Genomic DNA, 13,921 nt, shown 5'->3' with positions numbered 1-13,921 from the left:
GGGGAAGAGACTGAAATATTTAATAAATAAATAAAGAAAGAAAGAAAAGGATAACCCAAAAAAATTTGTTGAATAATTAATTTAATTAATTAAATAATTAATTAAACAAATTAAATAAATAATTAATTTAAATAATTAAAAAACACTGCATGGGTGTTCCCAACATGTAAATCCTAAAATCATTTAGCTGCAATTCATTTTTTTTCGGGGGAGGGGTCCCACTTTGTTTGGGGAGGGTGGTGGTGGGGGTGCAGGATTCTACGTTTTGATAGTTTCAGAATGATTTTCGTATAGTAGATCCAGGGGGTAAACTCTGAGAAGTCTTGATCAGTGCTGTGAAGGATAATTGTATTTTTTAGAGGCTATGTCAAAAAGCCTCCCCAGAACGGAAGTCAAGTACTATTTATCTAGGTCAGTGGCTGAACTCAGAACACGTTGTGAAGCTATAGGGAGATATATGCAAGAAGAGAACGGAATCAGCCATTTCGCCGCACAGATCTTGGCGGCGCCCCCTTCTAAAAGAATTTCCAAGCCGAAGCTCTTGGACGAATTTTCTAAGAGGAATCGTATTGGACTACATTTCCCATGATGCCAAGCCGTCCTCACGCAGGCCCACTTGGAAACAGGCGTCTGCTTCCTGAAACTGGCGGGTGACTTGCTGGTGTCCCGCCCCTCCTCTCCTTGCCCGCTGTCCTGATCACACCGAGCGTACCCGGGTGCACTGCCAGTGTGTGCTTGGTGCCGGCTAGACTCATGGCTCTGCCGCTGAGGTTCGACGGGCGTGTGGTCCTGGTCACCGGCGCCGGGGGAGGTGAGCCTCGCGCCGGGCCCACTGTCCCTATGGCAGGGCTGCGGCGTGCAGCTGCAGGATGCGGAGCTGGTGGTGGATCGAGGGGGACCCGGGTGGGCCGAGCACATAGGGGCACCGGGTGCACCGGGACATTGACCATGCAGGCAGGTGCTCCGGAGTCCCCAGCCGGGATGGAGCATCCCAGGCCCACGGCTTTCCCAGGGGAGATGTCAGCAGTGTAGCCGGGTGCACAACTGGGTAAAAGTTCGTCCTCTCTCGTGTGTGGGCCTGGACTGTGAGTTTTGCTGCCTTTGGACGCTTAGGCCTCTGTCAAGTCACACATGGGCTTAAAAAGACTTTTTGGGCCCGGCTTTCCTCCCAAGAGATTGAGATGCCAGCCCCTTGACTTTGAATAGTCGGTCGTTTAGTGTTTGTTTTCCTCTGTCTTGTGATTCAGATTCTTGAGAGGGCCACATATCAAAGTTCACCTGAATTGTGGCAAAGGTCGCAAAGGGCGAGGGATGATACAGGGATAATGGGAGAGGAGAGGAGAGGAGAACTTGAGAGCGAAGGCATTTCTGAAGTGAGTCAGGCGGTGGAAAAGCTGCAGTCTTGTAGTTCAGTTTAGGAGAATTGTAATCGAAGCAATGCCAAGTTTAAAGGACAGGAAATTAAACAACTCCACGTAGACATGTTTTGCAGTGAAATTTCTCCATTAGTTTCACAACAGTGAGTGGCCTCTAACCTCCATGTGTAGTGCATCTACTTAAACCTTTGATCTCTCACCCTTTTAGGTAAAGGGGCTCTTTTGCACCAGTTGTTATTAAAGAGGTGGGGGTCTCATCCAGCCCAAGCTGGCTTTAAACTCCTCAGCTTCCTCCCTCCATCTCCCAGGGGCTGTCATTACCCATGTCTGCCACCAACACTGGGAAAAGTCTGATTAATTTATCCATTTTGGTTCATTTGTATATGTATTTATCAGTTTACTCCAAATATAAATTTCCTGCTAAGCTTCTCCACTTAGCAACTAAAATTGAAAAAAAAAAAAGTTAAAGACGTTTAAGCCAGACAAGTATCTTCTCGCTGGTTGGTTCCCCAAAGCTCGTCTCTGCTTGCTAGTCTCTCATATTTGGAGTTAAAATGATTTGAAGTTGGCAGTTGGATATTCAAGGTTTAGCACAGGTTATAGAAATCACTGGATGTTTTAGAACAGTAAAGAATTCATCAGAAGCATTTGCGTTTGAAGTGGGGTTTTGGAAGTCATCCCTTTGATCTGTCGCTGGATTTCTGTCATAGTCTAAGTAGCCTAGGACATCAGGGACCTGAAGTAATGGAAGCCGCTTCCCAAGGATTAGGAGACCAGATCAAGAAGTTACCTCTTCAGGCTCGGGTTTTTTAAATACGAGGATGGTTCAGGAGAAGCAGCTTCTTAAGCAGCACTTGCTGGAGCCCTGGTAATATGGTATCTGTGTCATTTCTACCTTTGTTTTTTTTTTTTTTTTTTCTCTCTCTCTCATTCTCCTTAGACAGGTTTTATCTGTGTAGCTTTGGAACCTGTCTTAGAACTCACTCTGTAGACCAGGCTCGCCTTGAACTTACAGCCTCCCAGAGTGCTGGGGTTAAAGGCATGCACCAACACCGCCCGGCTGTCATTTCTACTTTTAAAATTTCACGAAAATCCACTGTGATGGTCTCCAGTTCACACTTGGCATTGAGCAACCGCGGAGGATGCTAGGGAATGATAGGGAAAGTAGGCCAGCAAAAGCGGCTCCAACTTTCTGTCTTTTGCAGTCAGAAAGAGGGTTGAGAGGACCAACGAAGATGCCTGCTATTGTAACCAATTGCTGACTTGTTATTTTAAGATGGAGATCAAGTTTCATGGACTAAAATAATTATGCTAATATTTTGCAACTTTTTTTCTCTTTGTTTTGTTTCTGATTAGGACTGGGCCGAGCTTATGCCCTGGCTTTTGCAGAAAGAGGAGCGTTTGTGGTTGGTAAGTTGTCTTTTAAATTAGTAGCTGCCAGCAAAAACACAGTTTTCACAGGTGCCTTTTTCCGCCTAGTGCATAATTAATTGTGGTTTAACGTCATAGTTTTTACTTCTGTCAGAGAATTTTTTAGTTAAGGCTAATTTTTTTTCTTTTTAAAGGTTGCATATTTATTTATTTATTTTAAGCCCTGGCTTGCTGAGATTACACATTTTCACCGTCATGCCTGGCTTAACTCACTTTCTAAAGTAAAGTACTTTTATAGACTTTCTCATTTAAAAGAATTGATAAAGAGGTATAAGCATTGACTCTTGGCTTTAGTCTCATGGGCTGCAACTTTTTTAAAAAATACTCATTTTTATTTTATGTGCATTGGTGTTTTGCCTGTATGTATGCCTGTGTGATGGTGTCAGATCTTACTTAGAGTTACAGACAGTTGTTAGCTGCCATGTGGGTGCTGAGAATTGAACCTCTGGAAGAGCAGTTGGTTCTCTTAACCACTGAGCCATCCCAATGACTGTTACGTTTTGAGGTAGAAGCTCATCTCTTGACAAGAGATTAAAGGAGAAGCCCTTGGTAAAATTAAGAAATAAACAAGCAAACAATCTGCCCCAAACCCCCAGAACAACAGACCAAGCACACAGAATTGCACAGACATCACCCACCCCCACATCACAAATCTTATTTCATAAATAATTTCACAGCAGACAGACTTGGGTTCTACAGTCAGGCTCCCTCTCAGAGTATTAGAGGAAATAAACTACAGTGATGTAAGCGTGGGTGTCAGTTCTTGCTTTCCTATAACCGTTGAATATGTTAAGTTCAGACGATGAGTATTGGATTTCAAAAAAGAGACCAGATATACAAGGACAGTATGTCTGTTTGTTCTCTTATTGCCTATGGGGGGGGGGGGTTATTGTGCTATTGCGATAAGTCCTAGTGAAAGTTCAAGGAAGCAGAATTAAAATATTTGCTAAATGTGGCAGAAAGATGGTTTTAGTTAGGTGTTAACTGGCAGGATTCAGTCTTTTTGAAGCGACAGACAGACACACACACGCAGGATTCAGTTTTTGTGAAACTACAGACAGACAGACAGAGAGACACACACACACACACTACACATAAGTTTTGAGACAGTTAGCCAAGTCTGTCCTGGAATTTGTTACTAACCCTGGCTGGTATTCACCTTGCAGTCTTTCTGCCTCAACTTCCCAAATGCTGGGATTGCAGGTGCACAGCAGCACACCAAGCTCGATACAGTGTTCCTTTCTGATGTCCACTCACCTTTCCTCATCTGTGACTTTTCTGGAAACTTCATGGGTCACCAAGGCATTTTGTTCCTCCCTAATCAGTGCCGTGTTGCATTGTACACTGATAACCTTTTGGTTCATTGTTAGGATTCAGGCTATCTTGTTCTTGGAAGACTTGTCGTACATCCCGTCATTGGCTCAGAGGACCTAAGAAGTGTAAGACCTAAAGAAACAGAGTAGCTTGTCTCCTATCTAAATCATCTTATGCTAGATTATAATGAGTTCACAGTTTTACATCAGAGTGACTTGTTCGAATAGTTGGATACTCCATCCTTCTATGACCATTCAGCTGTTCCTGTACTGTGATCCCAGATGGCAGATCAGCTCTTACTCAGAGGGGACATAAGGATGTGTGCTAGATAGTTTTGTACTTGTCAGAAGCTAAAGTCATCTGACAGGAGGGACCCTTAATTAAGAAAATGTCTCCTAAGACCTGGCTGTAGGGCATTTTCTAGCGCTCAGGAGGCAGAGACAGGTGGATCTCTGTGAGTTTGAGGCCAGCCTGGTCTACACAGTGAGTTCTAGGACAGGCTCCAAAGCTACAGAGAAATGCTGTCTTGAAAACAAACAAACAAAACAAACAAACAACAACAACAACAACAAGAAAAACCAAGCAGACTGAGCAAGCCATGATGAGGAGCACTCCTCCATGGCCTCTGCATCAGCTCCTGCCTCCGGGTTCCCTCCAGGGTGAGTTCCTGTGCTGACTTCTTTGATGATGAACTTGGTTGTGAAAGTGTAAGCTAAATAAAGCCTTCCCCTCCCTTCTTGCTTTTGGTTACGGTGTTTCATCACGGCAGTAGAAACCCTAAGACATGCTGGAGCTCTGTGGTGGTTGGCTCCAGAAACCCTGCCTCACAAGTGCTGTGGTTCTTCCACTCTTACTTCCGTGACCAAACCCTTGAGCCGTGCCTGAAGCTGAGGGCATCATTTAAGATATGTTCTAATTTCATGACAATACAAATGCTGTGCTTTATATTCCACAATATAAAGTATTGTGGAATATTTAAATTTGTGCGTAAGATTTTCTTTTGGTTTGACTAAGATATAAGCTTTGTCCTAAACCTTCTATCAACCCCATGTTAGCTGTAATCCAGTGCACGGGATTGCCACTCTAACAGCCCATATTTGGTTTTGTATAAGCGGCACATTTTAGTAAAACTTTGCACACGTCTGAGGCAGGTGAAGGGAACTGAGCAGGAGATAGCGGCACCCAGGTCTCTGAGTTATGCTTTAACTGGAGAGCATGAACATAAAAGACAGAGTTAGGGCTTCTAGCAGGAACTGCAGTTGACAAGTCAGAGAGTTTTGTTCTCTTGAACTGAGGAAGTAGCATCGTGGACAAGTCAAGCTACAGTCTTGTGAACTAAGATGGGCATGACTTCTTTCTGTGCTGTACTTACACAGCCGTGGCTAAACCACAGCTTAAATCCCTGCGGGCTGCAGTCAGAGTGTTCCCACCCTTGTGCGACCCGACAGACGGAAAGTCAGTCCGCGAGGCAAATCCACTGATTGACCTTGAAACCAGGTGAAATCTCCATCTACTGCTTAGTTGCGAACCCTTTGTGCCTACTTTCCCAATCTGTAGTATTAACTGAGTAACTTGTATGAAAAATTTAAGGCCTTCATAGAAGATATAGGAACACTGAGTTAGTTACACCTCAGTATCAAGTACACATTGTGTGTCTGAGCTGTACTGAATTCATAACTCAACATGAAATCTTGTAAAAGAATTAATTTTAAAAAGTCAAAGTGTGTGCATGTGTGTGTTCTGTGGTGCATGTGTGGAAGTCTGAGAACAGCCTTCAGGAGCTGGTTCTCTCCTTCCCCATGCTGGTGGATCTAAGGGATTAAACTCGGGCCGTCAGGCATGGCACCACATGAGCCTGTCACCAGCTTGAGTTGAGATCTTACTTCCTTGGTGGTATTGGGAGGCCTTGTCTTCCTCCAGCCTCTACCACCACAGCAGCGGTCTTGGTTCTTGTGTTGATGAGAAAAAGTTCGGAGAGCGGTGGGTAAGGCAAGCATCCTGAGTGTTTCTTTTCTAACAGTGATAAAGTAAAATCACACTCTTTATTGAAAAATCATTCATCATATGTGTTATGGGTGTTCTGTCTGCTTCTGTTTCATTCACCATGTGTGTACCTTATCCTCAGGGACTGCAGCTGCAGAGGGTTCTGGAACTTGACATGTATGGGTGCTGGGAATCAAACTTGGGTCCTGTGGAAGAATAGGCAGTGTGGTCTTAGCCATCCAGCGATCTCCTCTGCTCTGAAATTATACTCTTGAGGCTGGGGGCAGGTTTGGTGTGTTTTAAAGTTAGCAAGGGGGGTCAGTGTGGCTGGACTTGGTGGGGCCACTGAAGGGAGTAAAAGCCAGAGACAAGAGCATAGAGTTAGTGTGAGGCTGGACACACAGAGCGGTTGGCTTCTGACCTGACTCGAATGATGAAAGGTTGCAGAGTGGGCGTGGAGCAGCAGCACGAGTGACCTGGTTAGGGGACTAATGCTTTGTTCTGGGTGCTCATCTTGGACTAGATCAAGAGTGGAAAGGAAATGGAGGGGCAGGATGACTGGGCACATGGGTTGGTTGTTTTGCATATACTTTGTAATTTTTTTAAAATGAAAATAAACAAGTATAAGCAAGGAGACTAGCCAGAACCTATTACAGTAATTCACTGCACAGGATTTGGGTGTTCTCCAAGGCTTCATGTGCTAAAATTTAGTCCCAGTTGGTTTTGTGTGTGTGTGTGTGTGTGTGTGTGTGTGTGTAAGATGGTGAGGTCTGGTCTCACAGTGATGTTTCGATGTTTTTGAGGTGGGACCTTTGGAGGAGATTAGGTTTCAGTGAACCAACCTTCTGTGCACTGCCTTCATAAAATCTGTTGACTTTGTGAGGAAAGAGAAGAGCCAGGGAGCGGGAGAAATGCGGGTTCCACCTATTGTCATGTGGTGTTAACTCTGTTGCATATCTCCCTCCTCCCTCCCTCCCCTGTGCATACAGGTGAACCTCAGGTACCACTCATCAGGAGCTGGTTCTTATGGGCTTGGAGAGCACTTGGTTAGGCTACCTAGCTAGCAAGCTCCAGCTGTCCTCCCGGCTCTGCTTCCCCAGCCCTGGGATTGAGTGCACCACCATCCGCAGTTCTTTTTTGTGGATTCTGGGGATCAAACTCAGGGCTTCATGCTTGCAAGGCAAGTAATTTACTGACTGAGCTATAGCCCAAGCTCTGGATCTCTTTCCCTTCTTGGAGACAAGATCTCCCACTTGGCTCAGGCTGACCTTGAACCCCATAGGTTAACAAAGATCTTGCACTGATCTTCCTGCCTCCACTCCCACACGCTGAAATTACAGACGTGTGGCTTCTTGCCTGGTGTTTGTGGTACAGGTACTCTAGAACCCAGGGCTTTGTGCATGCTAGCAAGCATTGTGCTAATCAAGCAATAGCCCTAGCCCCTAAATCTCTTGTTTCTACCTAAATAGCTTGCTTTAGGAAATTGGTTTTGGTAATGAAAAGCATGCCATAAATCCATGCAGGAAGTGTTAGTGGTCTAGAAAGGATGGTCGGAATGGAGGTTGAACTCTGGGTGTATTCTGATCGTAGGTAGGGTGGGGTTTGTTGAATGGTTATGTGTGCAATGTAAGGGGAAGGAAAGTTAAGGATGATTCTAGGTTTTTGAGTTGAGCATCTGAAAAAACTAAATGTGTCCATTTCCCAAGTCAGGGGAGAATGGCGGAGGAGCAGACTGGCGGGCAGCAGACATCTCTGTTCGATTTGCAGTAGGCAGTGGGAGCAGCATTCGGAGATGGAGGCCAGGTCTATGTTGAAAAACTTATTTCCTTTCTTTATTTTCTCTCTCTCTCTCTCACTGCCACATGTAGCCCAGGCTGGCCTGGAATTCAATCACTGGTCAAGGATAGCCTTCAACTCTTTATTCTCTTGAGTGACCAGTCTCCATTACAAATCCACTCTCGGTCTCTGACAGTTCAGTTCCTAAACAAAACAGAATGTTAGATTTAGTATTAGGTCAGCTGGTGCTGCTCTGCTGCTCCTCCTCTGATATGTGATCTGAGCGTCGCCCCTGTGTAGGTACTATTTAAAGCCAGGGCTGATTAGGCACTGGGTACAGATGAACAGGAAAAGAGATCCAAGGATCGGTCTTCATCTTTCTTTTCCAGTTTCCTTCTCCTTTAAGGAAATGCTGGCCTCCTGGGTGAGGCAAATCCATCACAGGGATTGCTAAAGCTTGACTGATGGTCTTGAAACTGAGTCCCAGCTGTGCCGAGGTGTGGCTCTTTGATGAGGATTAAGTCAGAAAGGCTGTGTTCTCGCTGATGAGAGGACATCTAAAGGGACTAGGGTTGCAGAAACTCTCCCTCGGACATCCAGTCCTCTTGTCGTAGGCCTCAGGCCTCAGGCTTCTTCCCATCTGGCCCCATTAAGGAAATAGAGAACTGTAGGGGGCAGAAAGGCCTTGTGCACACAGGTAAGTGCCAGAGGAGCCAGGGAAGTTACACCCACAGTTTGCTTCTCCAGTGGAATGAGGTGTGGAGCTGCTCCCCTGGAATGCCAGGGGTGGTGCATTTACCACTGGTGCTTGTTGCTGTCTGATGAGGCAGGGTCTACCTGGACCTCCCAGAATTTATGTTTTTATTAATCCCAGGCCCATTCTCCCTAAATCTTGAGATTTAGGCCTTTAGGCCCTATACCCCATCCTTATGAGAGATGTCATTTGTACTTTACTATAGCCTAAGTGTTATCTTAGGGCCAGGCCAGTCATGACTCCCACAGGCATTGTGTTTACCTCAGTCGTTCTCCCTAGACCCTTACTTAGAGCATTGTCTCTACTTCAGCAGGTAGCCATCTTACAGATGAAGCCACATGTATTTTGCGAAGAGCTTCAATGCACGCTTTGCTGTACCCATGGGGCTGAACTAATCGTTATCCGAATACCTTTTCTCCAAAATTGTATGGCCAAAGGAAAATGATCTGGACCAGACTCTCAGAAGTCCTGGTCCAGCTCAGTTACAATAAAATCCAGCTGAGTTCATTCTTACCTTCCTCTGAAGTTTTTTCCCTGCCTGCTCTAAAGTCTGCAGGGAACCCCACAGAGAACAGTCCTCTATAAGTTTGAGGCTTGGCCATTCTAGTCACTAGAACTGCTGCTGCTGGTGGTGGTGGTGGTGGGAATCCTGTTTAGTAGCTCCCTAGCCTGCAGTGTTTGTTCTGAGTAGCACAAGTAGCAAGGGTCAAGTCAGATAGCTAGTTCAGGATTTTGCTTTCTGAGTGGCTCTTCACTTCTGAGCCCTTCATGCATTCAGAGACATTTGTAGCCATTCTAGAAAAGATTCTTCCTGAGCCAAGACACAGGACTGTCTTTCTATCAGACTTTGGAAACAATATGATAGCCAGCCCCGATTTCCCTCGGTTCCCTGGCAGCTATGTAGCTTTAGATGAAGCTCAGCAAGGTCCTCAGCAACTACTGGCTATGCCTTGTAGAAGCTGTTTTTCTCGAATGTAAAAAAAAATCACACACACATGTATAACATACACAACACATATGTAATACCTTGCTAATTTTTCTTTTCTCTCTTTTGAAACAGGTATTGTTGTCAGGTTACTTAGTCTGCCCTTGAACCCCTAATCGTCTTGCCTTCACTCTTTTTTTTTATTTTTTGGTTTTTCGAGACAGGGTTTCTCTGTGCCTTTGGAGCCTGTCCTGGAACTAGCTCTTGTAGACCAGGCTGGCCTCGAACTCACAGAGATCCACCTGCCTCTGCCTCCCGAGTGCTGGGATTAAAGGCGTGCGCCACCACCGCCCGGCTTTTTTTTTTTTTTTTTTTTTTTTATAGATAGGATCTGCCGCAGCCAGGCTAGTCTAGAATTAACTGCGTTGCGAAGGACATCTCTGAAGCTGTTGGTCCTCTTTCCTGTTTCCCGTGTGTGAGGATTACAAGCACATGCTGGGACCCGGGCTCCTGAAAGGGGTTTTTAAAGGGAGAACTGACAAACATATCACACTGTAGAAACTTGTTGTTGATCCAGCTGAGGATGCTATCCTCTGCTATCATGATCTACCCGCGCAGGCCATTGACCTGAGGGGAGTGGCTGTTTTAGCCTTTCTCTGTGTCTTCCTCAAGTGAACGTGCTTGATTTTCTCAGTAGAAATGATTCTTCTTTTTATGGTCAAGTAGCTTGGGTGTGACTGAGGAGCACAACAAGAAGTTCTGGTTCTAGACTAACCTTTGCTTATACTAGTCTGAGATACGGTGTACACTGTTTTAATCACTGAACACAGGAGTAGTTATTGTGAAGTTTTAAAGAACTGTGAACCTTAAATGCCTCAGTTTATAACTGTTAAAGGATGGGAGACCTACATAAATATAAACTGCTTGCTGTATTACTATTGCATCTGGAACTTTGACCATGCATTGGAGTGGCAGCCTTGCTACATTGCTTGGGTACCGACAACGCTCTTCATATTTGATTACAAATAAACTTGTAAATTATTGCTTTCCCAGCCATTCAGCACTTGAATAGGGTGTTTCTAGGTCGCAGGATTCAGACCTGGTAACGGAGCAAATTTGATAGTTTAGTTTTCTAATGTGGCGATCTATTGAGTAACTAACTGTTCCAGTACTTTTAGCAAAGTGTCCTTTTTCTCTGCATTATCCAACCTTCAGTGTTTGTGTCTGATTGCACTTTCTAACTTCTCCACTTGGGGGCAGTGTTTCATTACTCTGAAACGCTGTATTTGTCAATCTGGTCTTAGAAGTTCTTGTGATATTTTATTTTATTTTTTAAAGAAGGAAGAAAGGAAAGGGGAAGTAATGTAATTATATTTTAATTAAAAATGTAAAATTAATTTAAAAAGAGTCATCAAAACTCTTGCCTGTCTCTAAATTTTGATTGTTTTTAAGTAGTTTTTTCTGTCATTTGAATAATTGCATGGAAATGAACAATTAATAGAATTCAGATTTTGAATAATCACCCCTCTTTCCATGTCTCGAGGGCAGTGTAAGTTTGTTTATTATTTGTGTCTTTACAGAGAGTTTTCATTTTCAACAAGACTGGTAATATTACTAGATTAGGAAAACATCCCTGCCTAAATTTGGAAAACTCATTCTTTTAGAAAAGAAAAAAAGAACTGAAAACATATTTATTGTGGCGGTTTTTCGTGTGCTAGGTGTTTGCTTTTTTTTTCCCTCTCTCCTCCGTTTATCACCTCACTTCAGTTAAAAAGGATGTTTTCCTTCAGAAAAAAAAACCCCTCAATATTGGCAAACATAATTGTAGAATGTAACCTCACACCATGGTAATTAGTACTGTATTAGGTTGTGCTGAAATCATGTGACAGCCATAAAGACATGACGTTCACAATGCAGTCTTCACCACAGATACTTTTCTGCCCCCAGCAAACATCGTATTTTTCCTGATGATTTGGGAATTTCACATCATGCACCCTGATCACACTCGCTTCCCAAGCCCTCCCAGGTCAGACCTCCCACCCTCCCTTGTGACCTCCTTTCCCAGAAGGAGAGGAGGAGGAGAAAAAGAAAAGTCCAGTTTGGATTGGCCCTATACCCAATGGAGCATGGCCAGACTCCCAGTGGCCAGCCCTTTAAAGAAAACCAAGTCCTTCCCCACAGCCCCCTTCCAGGAGCCATCTACTCCAAATGCTCCAAATATTTTTCTTAAATTCTGCTTTTCTAGGTTACTTGGCGTTGATCTGTACGTATCATTAGTGCTTGCATGTTATGTTTAATTCTTTGTAGTTGAGTTTGTCATCTGTCCCTAGTACTCGGTTACTTTGGCCTGGATAAGTACTTATGCTAAAACTTCTGTTATTCACTTAACTTTCAGGGAGTCAGAAACTCCAAGGCCCACTTCTTTGTTTGTTCTAAAGCTTCCTGAAACCTCTGCAGTGTTTTCTTGTATATTTACTCCTGAAGTGATTTTTTTCACACCCCTTCCTCACTCATCCCCCCCTTTATTTATTTATTTATTTTTTCTCAAAAGGGGTTGTCATATCCCTTTCCATTCCCAAAGAGGAAAAACATAGTGAAAGTAAAGAATTCCTGATCGGAGCCCGGGTTTAAGTATTTGCTGTTCGTATCTGTGTTGGAAACTTTGTTTTCTTGGTGCTGGAGATGAATCTGGGCTTGCCCACGTGAGGTGAGCACCACACAGCACAGCTGCATCCCAGCCAGGAGGCCTCTTTTAATCACACACATTTACCTTGTACTTGGTAGCTGGGGAAGTGGGCAGATGATTGAAGAGATACACCGATAATTTGGATTTTATATCTGATGTACTTGAAGATGTGAAAAATGAACTGTTTGCTTGTTTTTGCATTGCAGTGAATGACTTAGGCGGAGACTTCAAGGGAGTCGGTAAAGGCTCCTCAGCCGCAGACAAAGTCGTGGAAGAAGTAAGAAGGAGAGGTGGGAAGGCAGTGGCCAGTTACGGTATGTGACGGGCATAGACTGTCCCAGCAATGGTATGTGACAAGTGTGTCCTCTCAGCTTTCCTTCTGCTGATGAACATGCTCACGCTAGTCATCTCTGAGACGCAACTCAGCACTACCCTGTAACTATGAAACTAGAGTACCTATCTACCAAGCCTTTCAAGAACATACTTTATATCGTATGTGAGAAATCTCTAAACTTTTAATGTAGGTAATTTTATCAGTGGTTGTGGTACTTAGATTGCTGTGTTCTTACAGGTTGGTTTAAACTAAAGATCTCGCATATCTCCACGGCATCGTCTTTTGTTCTTCTTAGCACTCTTTTAAAGGCTTCTCGGTCTACTGTGCTAAGTGGTGAGCAGCCTTTGCTGGATCAGCTGCCTCCCGTTTTCCATAAGCAGTCTTATTGGGCAGTATTGCTATAGTTCTTGCAAGCATCTTTTATTCATCCAGTCTACCCCGATTTTGCTGGTTAATGAACTGTCTGGCATAAACATTTCTTTGGTAATATTAGACTCTGTGTTGATTGCTTGTGCCTTTTTTGAGTTTAATTCTGTTTGGTGATAGTATTAGCCGTACTTCCTGAGCCACAGAAAGTGATTTGTGGGAAAACTATTGATGTTTTGTCCTCGTTGTTCTTCTCAGATTCGGTTGAAGAAGGAGAGAAGCTCGTGAAGACAGCACTGGATGCTTTCGGCAGAATAGGTGAGCTTTCCTGGCTTGTGTGGTTTCTATAAGTTCCATTTCTGTTGTGATGGTTAAAAACTGCCAGGAAAAACAACTTAGGGGAGAAAGGGATTTATTTTGACTTGTAGGCCTTGGCTACAGCCCATCACCGTGAGAAGTCAAGACAGGGCTTAAATACCAGGCGTGGTGGCAGTGGTTGGCAGCGGGGAAGTGAGTGAGTGCATGCTCCTTGCTTGCTTGGGCTGAGCTTGATTTCCCATGCACAGTTCAGAAAACCCTGCCTAAGGAATGGTGCCACCTGTAGTGGGCCAGGTCTTCACATTTCAATTAGTTTAATTAGATAGTCTTCCACAGACTTGCCCATAGGCGCACTCAATGTAGACAATCTTCCAGGTGCTTATAGGGTGGGTGAATTGACAATGAAAGCTAGCTGGTACATGGCCTTATAAAGCATTTCCTAGCTTCCCAATACAATATTTTTGAATTGACATTTCTTTTTTTTTTTTTTTTTTTTTTGGTTTTTTGAGACAGGGTTTCTCTGTAGCTTTGGAGCCTGTCCTGGAACTCCCTTTGTAGACCAGGCTGGCCTCGAACTCACAGAGATCCGCCTGCCTCTGCCTCCCGAGTGCTGGGATTAAAGGTGTGCGCCACCACCGCCCGGCTTGACATTTCTTTA

At 44.2% G+C, this 13,921-nt stretch overlaps 1 protein-coding gene across 1 annotated transcript; it reads left to right on the top strand.

Annotated features, from left to right (window-relative positions):
- Positions 1-644: 644 nt before the first annotated feature.
- Positions 645-13,341, top strand: LOC126505978 (peroxisomal multifunctional enzyme type 2-like). Its single transcript, XM_050149228.1, has 4 exons — positions 645-811; positions 2,733-2,786; positions 12,452-12,559; positions 13,204-13,341. Exons 1-4 carry the CDS (start codon positions 754-756, stop codon positions 13,293-13,295), a joined length of 312 nt encoding a protein of 103 aa, XP_050005185.1. The 5' UTR covers positions 645-753; the 3' UTR covers positions 13,296-13,341.
- The last annotated feature ends 580 nt before the right edge of the window (positions 13,342-13,921 follow it).

The sequence above is a fragment of the Alexandromys fortis genome, unplaced genomic scaffold, assembly GCF_014885135.2.
Source record: "Alexandromys fortis isolate MF-2015 unplaced genomic scaffold, M_Fortis_MF-2015_v1.1 scaffold_60, whole genome shotgun sequence".
Classification (NCBI taxonomy): Eukaryota; Metazoa; Chordata; class Mammalia; order Rodentia; family Cricetidae; genus Alexandromys; species Alexandromys fortis.
This window is presented reverse-complemented; position numbering and strand designations above follow the sequence as displayed.

Excerpts from the sequence above, each read along its gene's own strand:
- LOC126505978 (XM_050149228.1), top strand. The coding sequence starts at position 754 with ATGGCTCTGCCGCTGAGGTTCGACGGGCGTGTGGTCCTGGTCACCGGC. Across the intron at positions 2,787-12,451 it reads AAGAGGAGCGTTTGTGGTTG|TGAATGACTTAGGCGGAGAC; the intron begins GTAAGTTGTCTT and ends TTTGCATTGCAG. Across the intron at positions 12,560-13,203 it reads GAAGGCAGTGGCCAGTTACG|ATTCGGTTGAAGAAGGAGAG; the intron begins GTATGTGACGGG and ends TGTTCTTCTCAG.